Below are 25728 nucleotides of genomic sequence, written 5' to 3'. Positions count from 1 at the left end.
AAACGTTGACAAAATAATTTAGAAGCATTTTTTTGTTTGATATCAAAAAATGGCGAAGGTTCTATTTACAGTTATTTACAAAAATAAATAGTAATGGGAAATATATTAATACAGTATGCACATTTACTTTTAGAAACTTTTTAGTTGAGCTCCCTCGCCATCTCTAGCCCCTCGTCCTCTTCATCATCATCGTAGTCATCCTCCTCTTCTTCCTCGGTGTCGTCCTCGCTGGACGAAGAGTCTTCACAGGGGCAGATGGTGGCCTGGACCGGATAGTTCCGAAGGAGCATCTCGGCTTCGCGGTACAAATAGTCAAAGCATTTGGTTTTGGGCCAGTACAACCTGGAAAATGGAATTTAAATTAAAAAGAAAAAGAAAACAACCAAGAGGCAAGACCAAAAGGATGATGAAAATGCATCCTGCTGAATTTGCATAATTTTAAAAAATAAATGTGACCAAAAATGAAATTTACTTGACTGGGTGAACGAAAAGGGCCGGTTTGGGCTGCGTTTCAGCAGGGTTGAAAGGAGCCTAAAAAAGTTTCAGAACTTCATTAGACTTTTCCTTCACGTGTTAAATATCATATATATTTACATAGAAATATTTTTTAAATTGTTTTATGTTTAACGAAGTGCAGTCAAGTCTAATTGAATTTACCCTGGAAGCTGTCGCCTCGGTTCTAATCCACGGTCTCCACACGTCGGACTGCTGGTTCGCGTCGTTGTTGTGAGGCAGCGAAAGATTAAATCCACCGCGAGGGTTCATGTTGGCAAAAGCGGAGTGATGATGCTGAAGGTGGTGGTGGTGGTGGTGGTCTCGGTGGTCTCAAGCGGTTGTGTTGCTGCGATGTGGGGTGGCAGCTATTTAAGGCGCCCAGGGGCCGGGCCGGACCCGAGCGCCAAATTGGACTTTTGACGCTGCGCCAAGTGTCTCCATGCGCCACGGCGCGGAGGTGCGAAGTCACACGTGAGCAAACCTACACCATATGGGCCAAACTTGCTTCACTTTTTTTTTTTTTTTCCAAGGGGGAGGGATCATGCACTGTTGTTGATGAGATTCCACATAATTAAACTGAATCTTCCCGTGCGCTCGATAAAACTCACTGACGCTTACGACACACTTGAAAGTATTTGTTCATTATTTGGTCATTTATTCTCACTGACACCTGATTCTCCTGTCATAACTTTGTAATAATTCCTTCATTCTTCCAACAATATAATTTTATTCTCTTAATTTTCATCTTTTCCCCCCCTTTAGTATGGCCCAATAATCCTTTGCAGGTCCACAACAGTGACGTTTTGAGGGGTTAGTTTTAAGGTTTTCTCTCCTCCAAAGATTCTCAAATCCCACAAAGACTTTCATATTTCTGCGTGTTTCCCGTCTAAAAGCATGAAAGGATGCCTTAAAAGTTAAAAACAAAAAAAAAAACATTTGGGTGGAAGGTGCGAAGACACACGTGCCCAGTTTGACAACCCCCTGCGGGGTGGGTGATGAGAGGGGAGAGGAGGGGCACGCGACGGCCTTTCAGCAGTAGTTTGATGCTTCCCAGGGATGTTGGGGGGGGGGGGGTGCATTAGATAGTGAACAAACATGGGGAAGAGTTCCCTAACAGGTCATAAATATTGCTTAATGATTTTAATCATAACCGTAATCAGTATTTAAAAACAAACAACGCATAACTTGTGATGACTTTTAAGTATGAATTGCATTCCCCTGTAAAAAAAAAAAAAAAATCAATAAAAAAAATGCATTTGACCTATAAGAGATAAATGCAAAACACAGTGTGTACAGTTTGTAAGCAATTTTGTGAGAATGCAGCTGAAAACTCCTGTGAAGTGTTATTTTCTCATTAAAAGTTGTTTGCAAAACTCCCTCGCGTGTTTGTTGCTACTCGCACATAATTGGTCCGTAATGACATTCAGGGTGGGGCAAAGCCGTTCGACAAATAAAAAAACAAACCGTAATCTACTGATTTAATGAGTCCCATTTGGGGTCGGATAGTTTCGTTCTCTCCCGGTGCGTATCGGGAGGGGGCGGTGCGAAGCGCATGCTGGGTTTGGAGATGATTGACAGGTAGATAAATCGTGTATTCGTGTGTATGTTTGGGTGTGTCTGACCTCATTCAGAGTTAATGGTTGCCACATTTCTAACAGGTTTCACGGTTAAAGGGGATTTCTGACAACTTGCAAGATCTAAAATAAAAAATAAAAAAAAAAAAAAGGTGAATGTGAACTCTATCACTGCTCTCGCTTAACTTTAATGGACGCCAAACGATGAACTAATTGAAGTTCTGTCACGTTGACGCAAGCGTGTAAGCGCAATTGTGGAAATGTTTGCGTGTTGCCGGGAAACCGCTGCAAAAACTGAATTCACATCTTTTCGGTTCGGTTTGTTCAATCATCAATCACAAGTGAAAGAAGGAATATTTAACAAGGCCTCGTGAATGTATGGCAGGTAGAGAGACGGTGGCAGGGCTCAGAGTTCAGACTTTTGTCCTTAAATTACTATAATCTCAGCAAATTAAGAATTTATTTTAAATGTGACCTTTTTTGTAATTGTGTGACTTTTCATTTTTTAACAGGGCATTAAAATTTATTCCTATAATCTTGCCACTATTTTGTCACACAGCTTTAATGCCATAAAATACTATGACTTTATTTTTTTTTTTTTTATTAAATCCTGGCTGCATTCAAAGTCCAGTGATTTTTTTTTTTTTTTGGGGGGTGGTAGTGAAGTTTAAGATCTCATTTTTTTAATCTACTAATCTAAATCCCTACCAAAGATAACACAAGTAAACATAAAATGCTGTTGTTAAATGTTGATTTTGTGAATTAAGGAATAATAAATATTCAAAGCAAGGCTAGCTGAGGTCCTTTTGACTGGCCGCACCCAAACCTGATTACCTCCAAACCTGTACAATCAAGAAAGTATTTAAAAGTAACCCATCTGAAAAAATAATCACGCCCACCCCCCCTGCGCCCACTTCCCCTAACAAAATGCCACAATGCAAAGAAATTCAAGAACAGATGAGGATTAAAGTAATTGACACCGAAAGTCTGGAAAGGATTACAAAGCCATTTGTGAAGCTTTGGGACTCCAGTGAACCACGGTGAGAGCCGAACTCCACAAATGGAACACGGAGGACCTTCCCCAGGAGTGGCCTCTCTCTCTCTCTTATATCGCCACTGTAATGTTATTAACAGGATGGCCGTGTTGTGATTTTTTCAGTGAAGATAATTCTCATCACATTATGTCTTCAATGTTTTCTATTCTGATTTGTGTATTATACTTTACAGCATAGCAAATGTATTCTCACTGACACGCTATTGTCCGATCGTAACTTTGTTTGTAATAATTCCTTCAACTTTCCAACAACAATTTTATTCTCCTTTGTAGGTCCATAACAGTGACATTTTGAGGTTATTTTTAAGGTTTTCCTTCCTCCAAAAATGATCAAATCCCACAAAGACATTAATAATTATGCGCATTTCCTGATAAAAGCATGAAAGGATATCCATTAAAAGCCCTCGAAATGTAGATGAGTTGGACATATCCGGGGGGAAAAAACGTGAGCTTGTGTGTGTGTGTCCTCTTTTGGCTTCCCATGAATAGGTCAAATTTGATCCATTTATAATGGAATGGGAATAATTACGCGCAACGCATTCTGCTTTTCGAGATGCGTAGCGGAGAACACAAAAGAAACCCGAGCCTCGTCCCGCGATTCAATTTTCTCATGGGGAGGATGGAAGGATAGACGGACGGCTAAATAGCCATTTGGTTGTCGGTGCGAAGGCTCACATGCCCTCCTGTCAGCCCCCTGCTGTCTGAATGATGGAAGAAGAAGTTTGGGAGTGGGGGGGGGGGGGTGACAGCATGTGTCAGCCTTGTGTACACAAAACAAGCTTTGCAGGGTGGTGGTTGGGAGGGGGCAGGGGGGCTCATATGTAAACATGAACAGATGAAATATCTTTTTGTCAACAACACAACACACGGATGGCGACAAGCTCAACAAATGATACAAAGACCGAAACGTGGATGGAAAAAAAATTCATTCCCCAAATGTTGATTGATGCTTAATGTTTGCTTTGGGGCATTTGGGGAGATTTTGGCTCACTCTTTCCAGCCATAATATTTGTGACAACAATCCGAAAAAAAAAATACGACAGAAGCACGTTTTTAAACGTTTTTGACATCCTACCGTTTAAATTTTTAACATACCTTTTTCTCCATTCCTCAGTATTTTAGTTTTTGTAATACTACCCCAAACTTCCATAGATTGGTCAAAACTGACTGGTGTTCATTTTTGCTGCTTTGTAGAAGAACATTAATAACATCACCAGGTGTTACAAAGGATGAAATGAAAATGTTCTATAAAGACAATTTGAAAAGGTTTTGAATTCCAAACTTGAAAGGTTATATTTAAAAAAAAAAAAAAAAAAAAACAGCCACATAGCATTGAGCTCTAAAGTCAAATAAATAAAAATAAATAAATATTAACGCACGGATAAATAAATACAGGAATACATGAAAAATAAATGTAAAATGGATGAATAAATAAATGGATAGATAAATAAATTGGCAAAAATTTGCCGTGTCCTTATGAACATGGGTTTGAAAGGCATGAAAAAAAATGGTTTAACAAGTGTATGACCATTAACTGACAGGTTGAATAATCCTACAAAGACACCAGATATTTGCCACTGACTCGACTATGATCAGGGCAATAAAATGGGAACCTGCTCAAGTTCGCCACTGTACGGGACAAGCCGAAAGGAAAAGAAGAAGATAATATCGTTGTTTGTACCCTGACGTGAGAAAACAGGTTGTGAGCAACTCCGACGCTTAAAAAAGGAGCCACCAAGAGTGCACGCAGGTCATGTTGTTCAGACGGCGCTGACGAGTGCATCTAAAAGGGTCCGGCGCTCGAGGGATGCGCCACATCCTGCTCCAATTTAAGTCCTGAGTGTTACCTTGGAAACCACCTGACTGGGTGCGATGGCCTTTGCGAGCATTGGGAGGCTTTCAGGGAAAAGTGGGCCAGAGTGAGCCAGAGTGAGAGTCTCTGTCACCAAACCGCCAGGTCGTGGGCACGGAAATGAAAATGTCTAGATAGCAAATAGCCCTGTATGTAAATGCATTTTTTTTGGGGGGGGGGGTCTTGATAAAAAAAAAAAAATGCATAAAGAAAATCATGGGTAAACTAATTACTAACCCTTAGAGACCCCACATGTATCTTCTTTTCCTCCTTTATTAGCAAGCCTATGGGGGCAATTTTAACTTTGACCCCAATAAAAACAAGTTTTATTTACATGCATTCTTTCTATCAGCTGACTAATCTTATGAACGTTATCAGCAGCGGCATGGTGGCCTCACAGTTCTTAGGTCCCGGGTTCAATCCCGTACCCGTCTGTGTGGAGTTTGCATGTTCGCCCCATGCCTACGTGGGTTTTCTCCGGGCACTCTGGTTTCCTCGTACATCCCCAAAAACATGCAACATTAATTGGAGACTCTAAATTGGGCCTAGGTGTGATTGTGAGTGTGGCTGTTTGTCTCTATGTGCCCTGCGATTGGCTGGAAACCAGGATGCACCCCGCCTCCTGCCTGTTGACAGCTGGGAGAGGCTCCTGCACTGCCCGCAACCCTTGTGAGGATAAGCGACTAAGAAAATGGATGGATGGAATCAGCATTCTCAACCACTAACATTTGTTTCGGATTAAAAACCTTACAGCTTACCGCCACGAGAGGGCAGACTTGCGCGCTATTTGAGGATTGCAATGATTTGCATTGAACCAGTGCTCATTTCTTCTCTATTTTGGGGGATTCGGCTGAGTGACATCTCCCAGGTTAGGATTTGCAGTCTGTTTGGTGTGACGCGTTCCTTGAGTGTGCTTGTTGGATAATTTGCTTTCAGTTTTTGCGCCTGGAAGTCATCAAGGATGCGCACCGAGACTCAACGGCTTCCCCGCACGGCGCGTTAACAAGAACCGATGCAATCATAAAAGCAGCACGGGAAGGAGGTAAAGTTGGTGTTTGTTGATCAATTAACATCCGCCAAGCGGTTTGTTGATTGGGTGCCGTTGTTAAAGGTGGGCGACATGAGTTTGCAGAACCGGAGCCAGAGCAGCGCGCGGCGCACGGACTACGTGTGGCAATATGAATACTACGACGAGGAGCCAGTCTCCTTCGAGGGACTCAAAGCACACAGATGTAAGGTCGATACGTCGAAATTGTTGCCCTAGTATTTATAATATATGCACATAAATTGGTTAGCAGTCTGTGGATTCAGTTATACACAAAAATTCATTAATTATGGCAAATGAATGACATCAAATGTAAGTTAATCATTGTGTGTGTGTGTGTGTGTGTGTGTGTGTGTGTGTGTGTGTGTGTGTGTGTGTGTGTGTGTGTGTGTGTGGTTGCAGATTCCATTGTAATCGGCTTCTGGGTTGGACTTGCTTTGTTTGTCATTTTCATGTTTTTTGTTCTCGCAATGCTGACAAAAACAGGAGCGCCACACCGGGAGTGAGTATACAATTTCTTTGTACTCTGATGCCATGGCTACTGCCTCTCTGCATCAGGAAGTAACCTATCATCATAGATCTAAAATATGACTCTGAATCGAGCAGTATCTAAGGCAGTATCAATCAAAACCGAGCATCGCTATCTTGATTAAAGGAAGACTACATACAGTTCTTGTTTTGCCTCCGATTTGATTGAGTCTAATGCGCTTTATTATTTTTTTTTTGACCAACAGTCAACGTCAGCTGGGATTGGCTCCAGCTCACCCCGGTGACCCTCATGAGTGCAAGCGCCAAGATGAAAGTGGAAAGACGGATGAATAAACAAGTCGTGATGGGTGTCGAAAACCTGCTACCTGAGAACCGCTTCCCGCTAATTCAGTTCCCGGGAATTGTTTGTTGGCGCGCATGCTAATCGATTCCTGTCACATTGCAAATGAGTGATGACGTCACAGTCAAGAAGCGCAGTCTGATTCTAAACCTCTCCAAGATGGGGTCTGTAATGTAATGACAAAAAAAAAAGTCTCCCCCACTGAGGATCGAGAAGAAAAAAAGCAAGGCACGGGTGGCAAACATAATGCCTACGGGCAGAAACTGCCACTGCACTCTTGCAATAAGGAATCATATCCAAAATCAGTATCGATAACAGAATCGAAATTGCTAAATCTTTATAAATTCCCATCCCCACAAATATGTTTTGATTTTTTTAATATGGAAATAACAGTTCAGTCGTTCACTTTCTTGCCAGAAATCCAGACGCCGAGAACCTGCCCGGTCCAGGAAACGGTCTGGTGAACATCATCGGTCCGAAAGAAGACGATGACGACGGCGAAGCCGTTTCCCGTCCCTTCCTGGCGGAGTCCCGGCCTTACTTTCATTTCTACATCAGTGAGGATAAAGACGGGAAGCGGAGGCAAAAGCCCGAAGCAAAGCAGGATGACCGGTCACAGGAAGACGAAGAAACGAGGCAAGGCTTGCTTCTCAAGAGGAAAACAGACACCGACTGCGCCTTCTTGTCCAACTTTAACATCCCAAACTTTGTCAGCTTTGAGCACAACTCTCTGGGAGAAGACGACCTGCTGTGTGAGCCCACCATCACACCGAATCAGAACATTTGATCTACATGCTAACATTCGCTAAGAGTTTTACCAGAAAGGAGATGACGGGCATAGCTGTCATTATTTAGATCCTCTTCCCTGGAACGATTGACGGCATCGCAGAAAACCTGTAAACCAGAACGACTAACCAATGATACCCAAGCACTAAATGCCCGACTTTTAACGTTAGCTTCTTATGCCAGGCAGCAAACCCGCTCAAAGGTTTAGCTCATTTATCTACTCACTGAACAACAAAGATTTGACGTGCCTAGAATTCTTAAAACAAGGAAACATACCTAACCTAAAAACAGAACCAAAATGTCCAGTGTTTATAGTACATACACCTCAAGAATTATGGTTTCATCTTTGGCTAAAATTAGCTTCTCTTTTAACAAGTTCTGCCATTAAGTGGCCGCCGATGCAGAGTACGCCAATGTGGCGACGTGCTCCCACATCTTTACGCTTTTTGTCGTTTCTCCTGAAACAAAGTATCAGGCGGCGATTATTATGCAAAAGAACATTGCGAGACGTTGCCGTCAACTAGCCGCTTTCGGCAAATAAGATGTGCCGGGAATGCTGCATGTTCTATCATCCTTAATTAACTCGCTCTAAAGAGGCTTTCGCATGTGACAGATGAGCAGCGTTTAATTATGAAATTCCCGACATGCCAGCGACGTACTCAGCCCTTTCTCCTCCGCTGACTTGTGTTAGTCGGATGTCGGGCGTGATTGGCAGCGGTTCTTCGTGGGTAATGCACTGGAAACAATTAGACAACGTGAGAATTTCAGGGGGCAGTTTCTCACCTTTACCGCTTTAAGCAACACGGCGATTACAGTGTTAGCTTCGAGCAGCGGTTTCCAACCGCTGTGCGGCGGCACGTTAGCGCGGCGTGCTAGCTAGCACGTGACGCTTTATTTACGACACACAATGTCTTTGCTCATCTATCTTTGCTCGCAATGTATAGTGACAGGCGCAACAGTTAAATGCAAGCATAAATATTGCAACTTGATGATGGCCTGTGCATTAATTTTATAACTACAAAAATACCTTTCATCCCTGAAAAGATAAAAGTTTCTTTCGGCATGTCCCTTTCGGGGTCACACACATTTTTGGGGGGGAGGGGGCTTCATAAGTCATCTAATTAATAGATTGCACCTGTGTGTAATTTACCAAACACACCAGTTCAGTGACAGCGTCAGTGTTTTTTTTTTAGTTTTTTCCTGTATGTAAATACTATAAAATTATGTATATTTCTCCTCAAGAAATGTTCCCGGATTGTAGGTGCTTGAAATTTGAAGGTACTACTGTACAATGTTGTGAACAAAATAGTATTGTGAGAGCATTAATTGGATACTCTAAATTGCCCCTAGGTGTGATTGTGAGTGCGGCTGTTTAGCTCTATGTGCCCTGTGATTGGCTGGCAACCATTTCAGGGTGTACCCCGCCTCCTGCCCGTTGACAGCTGGGATAGGCTCCAGCACTCCCCGCGACCCTCGTGAGGATAAGCGGCAAAAGAAAATGGATGGATGAATAGATGAAGATAGGTCAATCCTCAGTAAACTGCACTAATACTCATCGTTCTTCACAGAGGATAAAGAATAAGTACACGTTATATATTGTTATATTTCTGTATTCCGGCAAAACTGGAGGGAATTATGAACATTCTGAAACAGGAGTCAGCATCAGCATAATGCCATCAAGTTTTTTCTAAAAAGCAAGAAAAGCTGGAGTTGAAATTATACAAGAATAAAGTCGGATGTCTCCAACAATGAGATGTAATGTCAATTTTCATGTCACATTTTACAAGTTCATTTCCAAATGATGACTTTATTGTCCTATTTCTTCACACCATACATTATTTTGGAAAATATGCCTTTCATCCCTATGACAAAAACTGTTTCCCGTTCCAAAAATAAGTAAATAAAATATGGGACTTTTTTGCACGGTTAAAAAAAATTACACGCAGGAAAAAAAAAAACATCCATCCATTTTTGATAGCGGATGCTACGATTAAGGTCACAGGTGAGCTGGAGCCAATATGAACTAGGGCGGAGAGGTCGGATACACCCTGGACTGGTCGCCAACCAATAACGGGGAATAGTTTATAATATAATAATAGTTAGGGAAAAAAAATAATTCAATTAAAAAGGGGAACGCACTTTCATTGAAAGATGGATGGAAATTTCGACTGTTCGGCCTTGGCGGACGTCTGAATTCTGCTCAGAGTGCAAATAGATAAAAGGATGAGTGAGTCAACACAGCATCGTGCCCTGGAGTAGCAGGAGTGTGACAAAAAGCTTTTTACTGGACGGATGTGTAAAAAGGGATGTTTCTAAAATGAAAAATAAAATAATAAAAACTCCTCTGTACATGAATCGATCCCACAAAAGTGCAGTATATGTACTGAATTGATGCTGGAGAAATAGATCATTTGTGTGCGGCATAATTGCGAAAATCCTGCTTTACCAGGTTTACGTTGGACGCTGCGTTTTTTTTTTTTTTTTTTTGACCAGAGTCAAAAACAATTGATAAATGAAGTATGAACTCCCAAAGTTAGCTGCAACAGTAACAAAATTGTCCCCCCCGCCTCCGGGTCTTCACAAGTTTGACTCTTGAAGCGAAACCATTATGCAGTCATGCTTAACAAATACAAACTAGGTGGGCCATTACACAAAGTTCCTGCTTTTCAACTATTTTGTAAGGGGAACATTAAAAAAAAAAAAAAAACATTACCACAAGAGAGAAGCATTTTAATGTTTAATTTGGCGTACAATGAGTCAGGTGTCGGGTGGATTTGAATAAGTCATGAGAGACAAACATGAGAAACGGGCTATGCATGAGGTTAAAGCGGTGCTAGGAAACATGCGGCTCGTGTGCCGTATCAGGGCCCGCATGAGCACTAGATTCAAGCCAAACAAAACTCCAAAACAGTAATGAAAAGCACAGAAATGTGCATAAGGTTGTCTTTTTTAAGCGGTGCATGTATGTTTTCCTCCGAATTTGATATGCGATAGGGAAAAAGGTTCCTCATTGCTGATCTATAAGGATGCACCTGAATAATATTGATTTGGGTTGCATGTTTTTGATTGACTTTTATGACTTAAAGTTACAAATACTGGTAAATATGTGATAGACCTGAGGTCCATCCATTTTCTATAGAACTTCTCTCCATTTAGTAGAACTGCAATGGACCCTACAGTGAGAGGGTGGGGGGGGGGGTTGCTCGTCTGATTAATAACATTGCCAATTATCGCTTTTTACATTTCAGTTGAGCGTTAATTTGTTTTAGGTTGAGTTTTGTTTCACCAATATGAGCAGCGATTCACTGGCAACAAAAAGGCTTTTTGGGTGTTAGAACACGCTCAGTCTTTAACAAGAATGTGCCTGGTGGCATTTGCAGGAAATTCAACAACTGGAAAAACAGATTTGCACATGGCTGAGAAAAAGGAGGAAAACGTGTGCCGAGGCCGCACAAATATTGAACATTTGTAAAGCTTTGTCAGACGGGTTATAAAATATACATTTTGTTTTGAATATGTTGTTGGATTATTACTTTTTTGTGTGTTTATCTTTATTTGCTCGTGCATCGATTTTCTACATAGCGCTTGTCCTCATTAGGGACTCAGGTGAGCTGGAGGGCTACACCTCGGACTGGTACCCAGTTAATCACAGAACTATATTCATCCGATTACCATCAAGGAAGAAATTATATTTTGGCAATTGGGGGGTTGGGGGGGGGGTAAAATATTAGAAACACCACTCAAAAGGAGCACGTTTGCAAATCTTGGTATCACTCAATTTCAGGTGAAACTGCAGCATATCCTAAAAAACACACTACAACCTTTCAAGGTCTATTTAATTTGACCTTCTCTAAACTTTTGAACGCACGTCCAAATTTTTTTTTTTTTTAGCATTCAGTACTTTCTGCACATCTTTCTTTGTTTGGCGACACCAAGTGGTGGAAAAGTTTAGAAAAGATCAAATAAACTCCATCTGTCCCGTCAATCTTGGAGCACATTTGATGTTCATCCTGAATTGCACTTTTTTTTTTAAGTAGTAGAGCAGCTTCAAACACTACTCCTCTAGGGGGAGCCATACACTTTTTTTTATTATTATTATTTTAAATGCTATGAAGACGAACTTTGCTATCTCGTCTTTTTTTACCCAGGAAGTAAAACTAAGTAAGTAAGTTAAAAAAAAAAAAAAAAAAAAAAAAAAAACCGTGTCGAGCCACGTCCTGTCATAGTGGCACAACAAAGCTTGTGAGTGCGTGTTTGTGTGTGCTCCAAGATCAGGCGCCCGCGGGGGGGTGGTGAGAGCTGGGCCGGCCAGATTCCATCGGCAGCCGCGCTCTCTCATTGCCGCAGAAAAAAAAAAAAAAAAAAAAGTTATATGCGCTCCGAATGCCACATAATAGATCGACGAGTGACGGTCGGCCGGAGGTTTCGCTGCGTGAGGCTGACTAAAAACTCATTCGGCGTAGAGGGAACCAGGGAACCGCAAGAGTTTCGCCCATGAGGGGAACTCGCTGCAGACCGCTGTGATCATGGTAAGTTTGGAAGGGAATCAAACTTCGCGACGTTGGACTTTGGAGGTTGTGCAACAAATATTTTTATGCACCTTCCCCGTTAAAGAATCAACGTCTTTTTTTTGTTTTTTTACAACTTTAATAACCCATCTTATCGCGGTTGTTTTATAGCGTCGCCAAAGCTGAGCTGTGCAAATGTTTCAACTGCAAACACGACTCGTCGTGCAGTAATAATTAATAAAACCACGAAGCCGCAATTGCTTGTTTTTTCTTTTTTTAAAAAATTTGCATACGTAGTCGGTGGTGAAGGGGTTAAAATGTGCCGGTCCAAAAGACGGGGTCGAGCCGCCAAATAAAACAAAAGCGAGCAGCAATAACGAAAAACTGCAGCCCGCTGCGTCATTTCCTCCATTTGGGGGGAAAAAAGTTCTGCCTCTTGCAGCCTTCAAATGCTCAGGAGAAAAATCGGAATTTTTGATGTTTTTACACATAGTTTTACATTTGTGACACAACAGGGACATTAAAGGGGGGGGGGGTGGTATTTGCTACAAATACATATTGTGTTTGTATAAACGATACAGCACATATGGACATTTCAGTCATTACAGTTGTAATACATTTTTTTTTACTTGGTATTACAAGATTACTACAGGATTATTCATCATAAAAACCACACCACACGGCTCATTTCACACCTCCTGAATAAATGGCAAGCAAATTAATGTCCAAGGCCAAATAAATTTAAAGAAAAAATGTAGTTTTCACGAAAAATACAGCATCGGGGCATCTTTGAAAATATGTACCTTAAACGACAACAATAACAAACAGCATCAACCTGAAAATAAGGACCCTGATGTATATTTGAGTTCTTATGTGTAATTGAAAGTATTCACTCGACTCTCAATGACGACCCATGACTGAATTCACGAGCTGATAGCGTGAAAAAAAAAAAAAATTGTTCCCTGACCGGTTTGATTTATGGAGGCAGTTGAAACCAGGCGCACTGAAGGCATCACGTAACCACACAGCTGCATGAGCTGGAAAGGGGGCAGAACTTCCAGCGGCGATGCATTTCTCACATGCCACACGCTGGCGTTCTTGTCCGGTTGTGGACGAGGTCCTTCGCAGATGGACTAAAAATGCGACGCGTCCGTCGGTCACTTATGCGTCCGTGTCCAAAACATGGCCTGCGCACGCTGGCGGCAGCCAATTTGTTGCTTGAGGAAGGAAAAGTTGACAACTGAAGTTTGATAAAAGGGTGAGTTGCTCTTGGATGCAAAAGTTATGGATTGACCTGTCACTTTTTGCTCTTGGCTAAATATCCTGTTTGGGATTTTTTTTCTCTGCTCTTTTATCACTTCTATTGTTATATCTTTGTTTTATGGTCTGTAGGGGTATATTTTCTAAAGCAAAATGTTCACAACCTACATAAAGAGTCTGAATGATATGGTATTTACGACGGTAAGCTTACAGGTTATACGCACATTTGCATGCACTTGCTATGTCGAGAGATGCATGGCCATACTAAAAAAAAAAAAAAGGTCTCTGGACAGAAACATATTCCTAAACCTGCATTGCTTCAAATTGTGCATTGACAATGCATCTGATCTGTATGCGCTATCCGCTTTTTCCAAATAATGCATAAAAGTGCATGTTTTTGTATTTTATTTCCTTACAAAATTGAGTATTGAGTATTTTTTTTTTTTGCCTTCTGTGCCACAGTCCGAGAACTCAGAGGAAGAGCAGAGTCCTGGGGTCTTGGGCCGCATCGGGAGCTGGCTCTCTCCATGGAAGGGAAGGAGTTCCAAAAGTCCCAGTGAAAGTTCATCCCCCACTTGCGATCAGGCAGTCAGGTCGGACGGAGAGCATTGTGCGGGATCTACGCAAGCCGAGAGAAGGAAACCCAAGCGGGAGGAGAAGGAACAAAGCTCCTATCCCAATAAACTGGGTCCCTCAAGAGACATTTTCCGCTTTGAAGAAGTGGACGCCGCACAGTCTGCCCACAGAGAAGGCTCTGTTGTAAGCAACCAAAAAACTCCTCCCAAAGAGGAGGAGTTTTTGCTCAGCAAAAAGAACCGAGCAGGGGAAGCGAGCGGGAATTCTGACAGGAGTGACAGTCATCTGACGGATCTCTCCACCACCGCCTCCTCTGAGCAGGGCGTGGTATGGAAATCTGACTGGGGAAACACCCAGCCTTTGGCCCAGAAACCAGCACAGGCCCAGGCAGGAAGGAGGCTCCATGTGTACCTGGAGGAGACCAGTGTGACTCACTGTGGGCAAGACACATTGACAGGGCAGGAAGTGATCCGCACCACGATTGAGAAAAAACTGCCAGTCTTATCAAAGGTGAAATCACCAAAGTCACCCAGTTTTGAGTCGTCACAGAACTCAAGTTCAAGAACAAACAAAAACACGAGTGAAAATTCAAACTCTGTGGTTGTAACAGAGGAGGGAGTGTCACAGAAATTACACAAAGACTGGCAGTTGGCGCTTGAACAAGACAAAGCACAAACAGAGGGTGGCAACATGGGTCGTAAAAACACTGCTAAGAAGAAAACGGCGAAGAACTCTCAGAGAGATGAAGCGTGCACCCCTAAGGAAAAAATGCTTCCCAATGTCCAACCTGGTCAAGAGGGATTTCCTTCAGCGGAAATGTCAACAACTAGACCACGGGGTGAAAGTCCACTGAGTCATGGTGAAGAGCAACATTCAGACTCCTCCTCCAAGAACGGCCTCACCTCACTGGCCTCACCTGGAGGTGGAGAAAATAAAACTTCCTGTCCCAAGTATGCAGACGAATTCCTGGGCTCAAGATCAGTCACTGAAACGCATCGTACAAGCGCCGTCGATGGCAGTGCAGGCATGGAGGACGACGACAGTTTTTACAAAGTGGAGAGGAGGACAGAGACCCCAGAGAGCAAACGGAGAAGTATTAAGGTTTCTCGGAGTGAGGTGAAACTTTTCCCCAAAAATGTGCCTTTGAACGCTGAAAAAAGTATAGCAGAAGTGGACCTGGAATTTACTTTGGCACCAGACCATAACAAAAATGAAGCCAAGGGAGACCCCAAAACACAAACTGATGGAAGGTAAGATTTTAAATCAACATGAATTAACAACAAGAATGTAAAACTAAACAATGACTCGTGACAAAAGCTTGACCATGATTTAAATATTCGTTTTCAGGGAATGTGTTGTAAAGTGTAATGTGGGTGTGGAAACAATTTAACCTACTAAGATAGAATTTTGTCGCAAAGCATGACTGTTCAACTTTATTTATAGAACACTAAGAAAAAAAAACTATAGCTGAAACCAAGTGCTGTACACGAAGAACAAAGGCTTTCGGCACGCAGTCACTGTCAAAACATTCCATACACATGTCCAAATTATAAATGTAAATATTTCCAAATGGTGCAATGTGGATGTTTTCTGTTAAAATGTGAATTTTACTATACGCAGGCAGAAAGACATGAAGAACCCCAAGGAGAAGCCAGTCATTGGCCGAATTGCGGATAAGATCAACTTATTTGAGTCCCAGGGAGCTGTGGCGGACCTCAAAAGAACCTTCCGACATCCTAGGAGCGCTGATGTGTCTCCTGCTAGGAATTCTCCTGGGAAGTTAAAAGCTGAATTTTCTTCTTCCACGCAGCGGTCAAAATCAGCTGAGCGATATGGCACTGAGAGTTCCAGCCCTGCGCAGGCCCAAAACGAGATTACAGCGACAGTTAAACAAAGAGTAAGGAACTTTACAGAGGAACCAAAGAAATTTCCTAAATCGATGCTGCCTCAAAAGTCGGCCAAGATAGGAATTACAACATCCACCACATCTGTGGCAACCACTGCATCGAAGTCATCAAAACTCGACAGTCAAGGTAAACTGGATACTAAAGCAATGACAGGGATAATACTAAAACCAGATGGACAGGATACGACTGCTGTGGAGTTAAAAGTTTCCACACCTCTAGAACAACATGGGACACAAACCTCAAAGGCAGCAGATCTGAGTCTGAAATCTAGCAATGTAGAATCAAGTGTTTCAACGAAAGGCACGGGTGACAATGCAGAACTGACCAATAATATAAGTCCACGGTCCAAAACCCCCGGCAGATCAGGGTTTCGCACTAAGCGACGAAAAAGCAAGGAGGCAACCAGTCCAGTAAGCGAAAATTGGGAAAGCAAGCCAACTTCAAGCAAGCCAGAGGCCACTTCTCCACCGACACAGGTCGATGATGCAGTTTTTCTACCACCCGATGAAGTAAACAAATTTATATCCAAAAAACGTACATTTATAAAAGAATCTGACATTTCTGATAAACAGTTGACCTCTCCTCATGCTAATAAACTCAGCGACAAAGTGGCGGCATCAACTGGACCGACGTACATCAACAAAGATGAACCTGATACTGCTGCTTCCAACAGGAGAACAAAGAAACCTATTCACAAGGTTTCCGTTAGTTCAGCCAAAAAGGAGGAAAAGGTAGAGAGGGAATCTCTGTCACCCAAAAAGGAGATCAAAAATCCTACTGAGCACAAATTGTCTTCCTTCTCACAGTCAGTTGAACAACCTCAACCAGTGATGGAGGACCCACCTGCTAAATGTCCAAAATTAGATGTGGGACCACCAAAGCAGCCAGATAGACCACAAACAAGCTGGTCTGGTAAAAAAGACACACAATATGTAGAACCACACCAAAACACGGGCAAAAAGCCAACAAGTCAGAGTGAGACTAAAGATGCTGCTGAATTAGAAAGGCCACAGGGTAACAACAATAACCAGACTGAGGAAACACACAAACAGACCCCAGAAAAGTGGACCCATTCAGACACAACACAAACTCAAATGACAACCACAATCTTGCAGAGTAAACGGGAAAATTCAGGGATTGAGCAAAGTGTGTCAATGGATAATCAGAAAAATCAGACCCAGAGAAAAAAGGAAGCGAGATCTTTTGCAGATCCTAAAAAAGCAGAGTTAGAAAATACTCAAGCAATCTTAGACCGACCTACTTCAACACCAACTGTCAATCAAACAGCTACCGCGAATCCAGGGGTGGCTAAGGTTACAGTTGTCCCTCAGGAGACCGGAAAAAAGAGCGTTCAAGCGTCTTCCAAGGAAGAAACAGTGACACACGTGTCTGCGATACCAACAACATCGTTAGATGAGGTCAAAATAGAGCATAAGGTACAAGCGGTAAAAAAAACACAACGTGATTTTGCACCCGAGGAAAAACTTCAAGGGACTGTCAGTAAGGCCTCAAATAAACATGAAGGCAGTGGTGCTGAATTTGTCAGTGCAAAGCCAGAGCAAGTGAATGCAAGTCTCTCTCATGAACCCCCTGTGCTGATAAGTGCGCGGACTGACAACATGGCAACTGTTCAAGAGTCTCCTCGTATTTCTGTTCGAAACAATGAGGAGAAAAGCCAAGATAATGGTACTCCAAGCTCGAGAGCAAACTTAGAGACGGCGGGAGTTAAAGTCTCTATAAGAAAACCAAGTCGCCCGCAGTTTGAGGAACTAAATAATACAGTGAGGACAAGTGATCTGACTTCATTAAAGCCCTCAGATAAAAAAGCACAGAGCTCTTCTGACAGCACCCTTTCTATTACCACGGGAATTGTGAAAGAGAAGACAGACAAGAAAGGGATTGATTCTCCAGGCGTTATTGAGCTTCCCCCCACTGTGAACGGTGAGCTTCCTTCACAATTGGACACAGTTAAAAATGAACCAGTCAGTCTTAAACAGAGTTTAACTACTAAAGTATCGACTTCCCCGAAGACGAAAAAGCAAAACTCGGACTCAGTCCAGCAGTCATCCCCTAAGAGGTTGCATTCTCCGCGAGGACTAAGCAGAGATGATTCCTCATTTCAACGGGATGCTCCATCGAGTTGGCTTGATGTGGACTTTCCAAAACAGAGACTTAAACTCCCTGGGCCCAAGCTGAGCGCTTCTGTCAGCGAGAGCAATCTTTTGGACAGCGACGATGTTGATGATGAAAATTTCATCGAGAAGATCCAGAAGCTTTGTGCTCCCTTTTCCCTACCACCTCGTAAACACAACCCACTCGGGCCACCTCAGCCCCCGTTTGCAATGCCAGCTATCAAGGAAGACCACTTTGAGAAGACGTTTGACCCAGAGGAGTTTAAATTTGGCCTTAGGAAGAAAAATCGGTCCTTTGACACAGGTCCAAGCTTATTAGCCAAGCTTCAAAACCCAGAAACCAAAAGTGGTCCTAAGCCTGCTAGGGTGAGTATAGCAAATAGGTGTCTTTTGATCAGTAGTCTGGATAGCTCGTCCCATCTGAAAGAGAAGACCGCTAAGAAAGATGAGGAGGGCAGCAAGGAGGAAAAAGATGATCATATTATTGTGAAGTCTCGCCTAGAGGGAAGCTGCGTACTAAGCAGTCTCACAACCCCCAGCGCCAGGGGGAAAAGAAATGGCGCTCAGGCACTTTCGGAAATGACCAACTCCAAGGATGTGTCGCCCCAACTCAGTCCTTCCTCAGAAACCAGCTCGCCCATTCCGACTACTGTCAGTTCATTTGCTGAAAACTTTACCACGCAACGGAGAGACCAAATCCAGCCTACAGAGGCTGTGGTCAGTGACTCAGGTCCTCCATTTCCCTCCTTTAATGACATCAAGCTGCCTGACTATTTAGAGAAGTACCTCCCTCGAGAACCGACAAAAACAGCGCAGAGCACGGAAGGACAGCCGGAAATGAAAACAGAGGTTTGTTTTTCTACACTGTTTTAAGTTAAAATGAAGATCAATGGCATTATCCACATAAAACACACTTTCAGGATTCTGGCTAAGGATGGTTCTTGTTTCTTCGTTAGGTTACTGCAAAAACGTCAACTCCACCTTCTGTCCCTGAAGTCGACCTGATCGCAAAACCAAGTTTGAATCTCCCTAAGACTGGGCCTTCATCATTTGGAAATTCAGCTCAAATTTTCCTACCACATTCAGAGTTTAATCAGCCTCTGACTCAGAAGTTGGGTACTCACGTAAGTCCGCCACACGCCGTTGCTTTGTTTGAAGCACTAAATCATTAACATTTTAGAGCAAATTTGGCTACATGCTTTTAACGTGACACTGTAAGACGAGAATCAAAGCAATTCCAATTTGTACATGGCAAAGCTACATCGTTTCATCATTCTCGTGTCAAGAATCCTCATTAGTTGCAACATAAGCTTCTCTATTTACTCAAACAGCGGATCTTTTGTCCAGGAGAATGCCCTTTGGGCATTGAGAAAGAAGACACTGTGCAGCTGCCTACAGCTCACAAATATTTGCATTTCAAAATCCATGCGATCATGTGAACAACCCCAATAAATGCTGAAAAGGGCTTGCCAACACATTGCTTTCACCAAGCACGAGCGTAGAACACTTTAAGTACTTCTTCAGCGCTCGTCAACACCGACTTTCACGATTAGAATTCAGTTTCACGGAAGTCACCTAAACTGAGAGACGAATCCATAAACAAACTAAAGTAAAACCACATGCGTCTCGGGTAGTAGAATAAAAGGTTAGGACAATCAATGTGGCAAAATGAAATGCAGACCGGCCTTCTCTCGCAGCTATTTGTCATTCTCCACGACCGTCTCATTTTAATACTTTTGTGCATTTGCTTCCTAGGCGAGGACCGCCAAGGGATTTCATAAGCGACCTGGAAAGGTATAGTACTTGCAACGCAGTCCGCCTGCAATTGTACTGAGATTGGAGGGAACTCTGGAAAAATTGAGTTGCTGCGGAGTGAAAACATCTGCTTTTCATATGGTGTACTGGGGGGTATAAATACATTCAAAAGAACATTTTGGTGCAAAGCTGGATGTGATTTACCGTCATAAAAATCAGTTCTGCTACTACACTGATGAACATGAGATAATTGATGGGAAAATGTTTTGGCCACATATTTATTTACATCTGCTATAAAGGTTACGATTTCATTGTTTAGGGTTTGTTCATTTATTTGCCACTTTCCGACTACACTTTTTGATACATCAACCTAGCAAATGACAAGTTTCAGGTTTGGAGAGGTTCGGATGGAAGTTTCAACTCTATGCGGGTTTTTGCTACTTAATTTCGTCATCGCTAACTTGCGCAGCCTGTGGGATTAGAATAGAACGGTCTTTCGTGCCGCATGTGAAACTGCTGGGAAGCTGGAAATCCTGCAATATTGCAGATGAAGTCCAAACCCAAACTGCTCAAGTCAAAACAAAGCTGATGACCGCGATAAGATCTTTGCTTTGTTTGTGAAGAGACAAGTTAACCAGAAAATGTTTGACGCCAAAGCTGTTATTTTGTCTTCTAAAAATTCGTACCACCAAAAAAAAGATAATTTTCCTTGCAGAATTCGTTGTTAAATGATGACAGACATAATCCAGAATTTATCAAGTGAATGCTGTCAGTGTGAGAGCTCTGAATGTGTGAAGAAAGGAGACATCTGTATTCAAAGATTTAGCCAGACGGTATTCAAGGCTGAGTGGAGTTTCAAAGTTTGAGGTCAGACATTTGTGACATCCCAGTACTCCAGCATGTAGCATAAGTGTTCTGTATTGAGAACAGTGTGGCTTATGAACTCAAAATATTGTACTTTGGTTGTGTCTTACAAGCATTGTACCCTTGGTGTTGTAACCATGCGCATATGACTAGATTAAAGTTAGATTTTAACAAGATGTCCTGCAATTTACTGCGGTGTATTTCACCTGACTTCTCGTGTCTTCCCGCAGATCGTATTGTTTCAGGAAGCTCAGTTCGGCGGGCAAGTCTACGAGATCTACAGGGATGTGGCGGATTCGACTCACCTTCAGTTCTCGAGTGTCATATCTGTGAAAGTCATACGAGGATGGTAAGTTGTAATCGCGTTAAGGTTCTTTTGACATGTCGAACCAAACCAAATATAAAAGTGCAGCGCCGCTCCAATTAGTGGTGTTGGATGCTTTTAAGATCGCAGTGTTGCCTGAAGGGATGAGACGCTGAGAAAAGTATGTCTGACTGAAGAATGTTGTGGGATCAATCAATGTTAAAATATGCAGACTGCATATTTTTTCCACATCTAATATTTTATCGTACAAGCTCCCAATTAAAGTCTGAAGTTTCTGGTTTTCTTTTTGAATTGTTGTGGTACTTTCTGACCGCAATAAGTTAGCTTATGCTGTACTGCATGTCCCTAACACATGCCTTGTTACAATTTAAAAGTACAAATTAGAATAAAGACAAAAGTGGTAAATAGCGTTTCTGGCAAGCTGCAGTAATTTGCTGAGGCAACCAATAAAGAAAGTGGCCAAGAGCCCGGTCGACCCAGTAAAAACAAAAAGTTGTTCTAAAACTGAAAGAGCAGTATAGCTGTTTGGACTACTTGCGTTGGAAAATGACTTCAGTATTTTATCCTCAAAATTCAAATGACACAATCATGCGCTTCTCCGCTGATTTGAGAGGCTTTTTCCTCCCCCCCTTACAGCTGGATCCTCTACGAGAAGCCGGACTTTCAGGGACGCTGTATTGCCTTGGAGGAGGGGGGCCTCGAATTGACAAACGAGTGGGCAGAGCCGTCGCCAAATAACCCCTCGCCAATGCTGATTGGGTCTATTCGACTTGCCGTCTGCGTGAGTGTGCCGCTTAAATGGTTCCACCTCTGTTGACCTTTAGATATGTTGTCATGACCACACACGGCTCCCAGCCTTATTACTAATAGAAGATGTTGTCACATTTGTATTCATTGCGGGTTCCTGGAAAGCTGAATTTAAAAACAGACTCTGACTGTTAGTTCTAGTTCTAAGGAATGATTTAAGGTACGGAACAGGGGCTCCTGCTGATAATTGCTGTTTTGTTCCATCTTTCCCTGCAGGATTACAGCACCCCTCATATTGATCTGTTCACGGAACCGGAAGGGCACGGTAGAGTGACACCGTACCACGACGACGCCGTAGAGACCGGCTCATTTGGCATCCCACTGAGCACCGCTTCCATCCAAGTACACTCCGGGGTGTAAGCATCTCAAAACCAAGAAGTTAGATCAGGAGTTGACCCCCTGGTGCTGTGCGTTTTTATTGACCGTGCTTCGGACAAGCAGATAAACTTCATCAGCTCATTGCGATTGAACCAGAGTGGGAGGGGGGGGGGGGATCTTCTCCAAGACAAGATAATTCCTTCTTAAACTTCTCAGTCTTGGAAGACTTGTACGCTGCGATCAGGTGTATACAGCGTGAGACCGAAGGATCGCAGTCGTCACCGAGTTCCTCATTCTTTGTCGTCGCTTAACGCTCACTCGTGCGTGCGCAAGAATGTCTGTCATGCCGATGCCCGTTCGAAGACAGGAGGGGGTGTGTGTTGACGATGGTGCTTGGGGAGGCTTGGTTTGGTACTTGTTGTTGGAAGGTGAGGAGCTGGAGTGAGAGTTACCCAGAAAAGGTGTGGCAGAGAAAGGATAGAATGTTGAACCATGTGAGTCAGACGTGGGACATTTTGTGTCCAACACCCAAAGGAAGTTAATGACAGTTTTTTTCTGTAGATTAGATTTAGCATATTTCATCTTTCTATTTTTGCTGTGCCGAATAAGAGCAATGAACTGCGCTTCAAAAACAATTATATCTCACCACCCCCCCCCCAAAAAAAAAAAAAAACAGAAGCCTGGGGAAAAGTAATATTCTGGGAAGTAGTGTGATGTAAACCGAAATTTTAGTGCTTACAAGGATGCTCTCCGAAAATGATTTGAAGTAGAGCTGAGTGATTTGGTAAAAGGATGCAACCGCAATTTATTTCAATGTTAAAAATTTTAGTAGTCAATGCAATTTATTATTTTTATCCTGAGGGTTTGTAATGAATAATTCTAACATGACTAGATAACCAGTCTCTCTTTTTTTTTTTTTTAGAATTAATCAAAAAATTTATTTAAATATTTACGTTTCAACCCAGTCAGTTTGATGAAACTTACGTTGCACTTCATTTAATTTCATTCGATTATAAATATTTTACCTTTTTGAGAATGTGATGTTTTAAAAGACGCATAAGGAGTCATTCGTACTCAGCAGCAACACGTACCTTTTGATTCCAAGAATGCATGTCATCACTGTACGGTATTCCAAATATGCAATTAATCGTTCAGCCCCAATATAAAGTACAGGGAGTCCTTGGTCTACGACAGAGATCCGTTCCTACAGTAGCGACTTAACTCGAATTTCGACTTAAGTCGGATTCCACCGTTAAAAGTCAGAATTTACATCAAAATACTTTGTATAAAAAACAAGTACGTGGAATTAAACAAGATGAGGTACTTGGGATTACTGCTGAGAGGCAGATGGAGAAGAAGGGGAGGCTGTGCTTAGCGATTGCAAAGGAACCTGGTCCTCAGTCCTCTCCATCTCAGCAAGCTTCAAAGAACCTTGTTTTGTGATCATTGTATCCGACATAGGAATGGAACCCTTCACAAGCGCTAGGATATGGGCTTTGTCTTTAATAATTGTCACCACGGTCGACCAACTGAAGCTTTGGTGGTGTTGATGTCTCTCCTTTCGCCAAACTTTTTATGATCTTGATCTTAATTTCCATGGTAATGGATTTTCTTTTGGCTGCAGACGCATTGTTATAAGACACAACTTTCTTCTTTGGGGCGATAATATCTAAAAAGCAGGGTGAAAAATGCGCAGATACTCCTGCCGCACAAACACGGACAAGCATTAGCCAGACAAAATGGTGGCCAGGGGACGGGCATTGTAAAGTCGAAACGTCTTAGGTTGAGACTGTCTTAACCAGAGGACTCCCTGTATATTAGTTCCGCTCCATATTATTGTTGTATAACACCACCTGTTCACGCTATTCTAGCAAAGTAAATTCTTAAAGTACCATTTGGACCAGAATGCCAGATAACAGCTGCACGACAGTCTTCACTCCGCTGATTCTGTCTTCAGCGTTGTACTTCATGGATAATGATGGATCTTTTCGCGTAATGATGAAGCAAAAAAGCCAGCGCACATTTGTTTGTTTTTCCTCCCCTCAGCTGGCTGGTGTTCAGTGATCCAGGGTTCCAGGGAATGCTCGCAGTCCTCGAAACAGGAGTGTACCCTTTTCCCGAGGCCTGGGGCTTCCCGTCGCCGTTTGTGGGATCTCTCAAACCCCTTAAAATGGTTTGTAGCATTTCCAAGTAAGCATTCGGCACTGCGAGTAGCGTGAAAGAACGAGCGCAGTAACAGACGAGAAATCACATAATGCGCTTTGATATAACATTGTTAATGTAAATGTTCTGGGTTTTTTTCTTTTTCAGGGTGGTTTTAAAGTGGAGAATCCAAATGAAGTTAAGGTAAGACAACACCAATACAGTGTTTGTTTCACATATTGTAGTTTAAAGAGTGATGGACACTTTATTTCAGAACTCTCTGAATTTCCTTTCTGCAAATTTTTCAAAGAGGATTCAGCAAATGGATGATAGGATGAAATTTAAAACCATTATAACTACAAGGACATTTTTGATATTGTATTCTGAATAATAGGGTTACACCCGTTTGCGCTTTGAGACTACCTAATTAATACTCGTGCTATTCAACTGCAAAAACATTTGGGAAATAATGCCTATTATATAGCGCCAAGTAACATATGACTGAGGAAAGTTGAACAAAAAGACCAAAAACTGAGGGACCAAAATATTGTCGGAGTTGGGTAACAGAATAATTACGTTAAACTACATAATTTAATGGGTCAACTTTGCATTTAGCAAAAAGAATTTCCTTGTTGCGCTGCCAGGCTTTGGTGTTCGAGAAGCCTGGACTGGAAGGTTCCAGTTTGGAAATCAACAGCGATGTTTTCAGCTTTTGTGAAGAAGGAGATGAAACAAACGATGACACTCGCAAGCTGAAGTCTGCGTGTTCATTGAAGATTATCGCAGGATTGTGAGTTTTTGCTCTTTAGGTGATATTTTGGTCACCACCGTTTGCAAAGTCAGACATACAGCCATCAACCAAAAATCAATCGCAAATACTGACTTTCAGCTGGGTCGGCTACGACGAGGAAGGGTTTGAAGGCCAGCAGTACATGCTGGAGGAAGGAGAATACCTGGACTGTAGCGACTGGGGAGGCTCCGGGCCGATACTGTCACTCCGACCCATTCTAGCAGTGAGTACCAGAAAGAAAATGTATATTCAGATTTATATAATATGCCTCCATCTAACTTATCTAACCTTGATCTGCTCCAACTATCACCCGATATTCATTGCCGTTTACATTTTTTAACCAATAAAAGAAAAAAAAAAAAATCAAACTTCCGACTTGTTTGGATGTGTCGGTATTTTGCTTTGTTTGCATTCTTTTATCAAATGGAAAGAGAAGAAACCCACTGGAAACAAAACAAGTTAGCTGTTCTAAAACTAATTCAGATCAGAAACCAAGAAATATACATTTTAAAATCCCCCCTCCTTCTGCTACAGGATTTCATCTCACCGCACCTCAAAATGTTCAGCAACAAAGATTTCAGCGACCGAGGGATAAACATCGACATCATCATGCCATTCATCAACCTGGACGACACGGGTTACGGAACTAAGACGCAGTCTGTTGATGTCGTCAGTGGTGTGTAAGTTGACTTTCTAAATCTTTTGTGAC

At 42.4% G+C, this 25728-nt stretch overlaps 3 protein-coding genes across 7 annotated transcripts in view; 2 read left to right on the top strand and 1 right to left on the bottom strand.

Annotated features, from left to right (window-relative positions):
- Positions 1–25728, bottom strand: part of LOC133496795 (protein ripply2-like) — a 27986-nt gene continuing 2258 nt past the window's right edge. The window contains exons 2-5 of one of the 5 annotated variants that reach the window (XM_061812795.1): positions 25183–25236; positions 658–841; positions 473–531; positions 1–342 (exon numbers count right to left, since the gene is read on the bottom strand). In XM_061812795.1, the coding sequence (XP_061668779.1) occupies positions 141–342; positions 473–531; positions 658–765 (369 nt within the window). In that variant the 5' untranslated portion in view covers positions 766–841; positions 25183–25236 and the 3' untranslated portion in view covers positions 1–140. Of the gene's footprint in view, positions 343–472; positions 532–657; positions 977–25112; positions 25237–25728 lie in introns of those variants that run through there. The other 4 variants (XM_061812792.1, XM_061812790.1, XM_061812791.1 and 1 more) reach the window with 4 other exon arrangements.
- Positions 4456–10116, top strand: LOC133496794 (melanocortin-2 receptor accessory protein 2A-like). Its single transcript, XM_061812789.1, has 4 exons — positions 4456–6017; positions 6087–6207; positions 6423–6522; positions 7267–10116. Exons 2-4 carry the CDS (start codon positions 6096–6098, stop codon positions 7634–7636), a joined length of 582 nt encoding a protein of 193 aa, XP_061668773.1. The 5' UTR covers positions 4456–6017; positions 6087–6095; the 3' UTR covers positions 7637–10116.
- Positions 11878–25728, top strand: part of LOC133496790 (beta/gamma crystallin domain-containing protein 1-like) — a 23119-nt gene continuing 9268 nt past the window's right edge. Inside the window, exons 1-13 of the mRNA XM_061812781.1 lie at positions 11878–12164; positions 13866–15229; positions 15600–18867; positions 18975–19142; positions 19774–19812; positions 20868–20986; positions 21599–21743; positions 21986–22125; positions 24134–24260; positions 24398–24433; positions 24874–25019; positions 25119–25242; positions 25554–25699. Of these exons, the coding sequence (XP_061668765.1) occupies positions 12162–12164; positions 13866–15229; positions 15600–18867; positions 18975–19142; positions 19774–19812; positions 20868–20986; positions 21599–21743; positions 21986–22125; positions 24134–24260; positions 24398–24433; positions 24874–25019; positions 25119–25242; positions 25554–25699 (5825 nt within the window). The 5' untranslated portion in view covers positions 11878–12161. The remainder of the gene's footprint in view (positions 12165–13865; positions 15230–15599; positions 18868–18974; positions 19143–19773; positions 19813–20867; positions 20987–21598; positions 21744–21985; positions 22126–24133; positions 24261–24397; positions 24434–24873; positions 25020–25118; positions 25243–25553; positions 25700–25728) is intronic.

The sequence above is a fragment of the Syngnathoides biaculeatus genome, chromosome 23 (assembly GCF_019802595.1).
Source record: "Syngnathoides biaculeatus isolate LvHL_M chromosome 23, ASM1980259v1, whole genome shotgun sequence".
NCBI lineage: Eukaryota > Metazoa > Chordata > Actinopteri > Syngnathiformes > Syngnathidae > Syngnathoides > Syngnathoides biaculeatus.
This window is presented reverse-complemented; position numbering and strand designations above follow the sequence as displayed.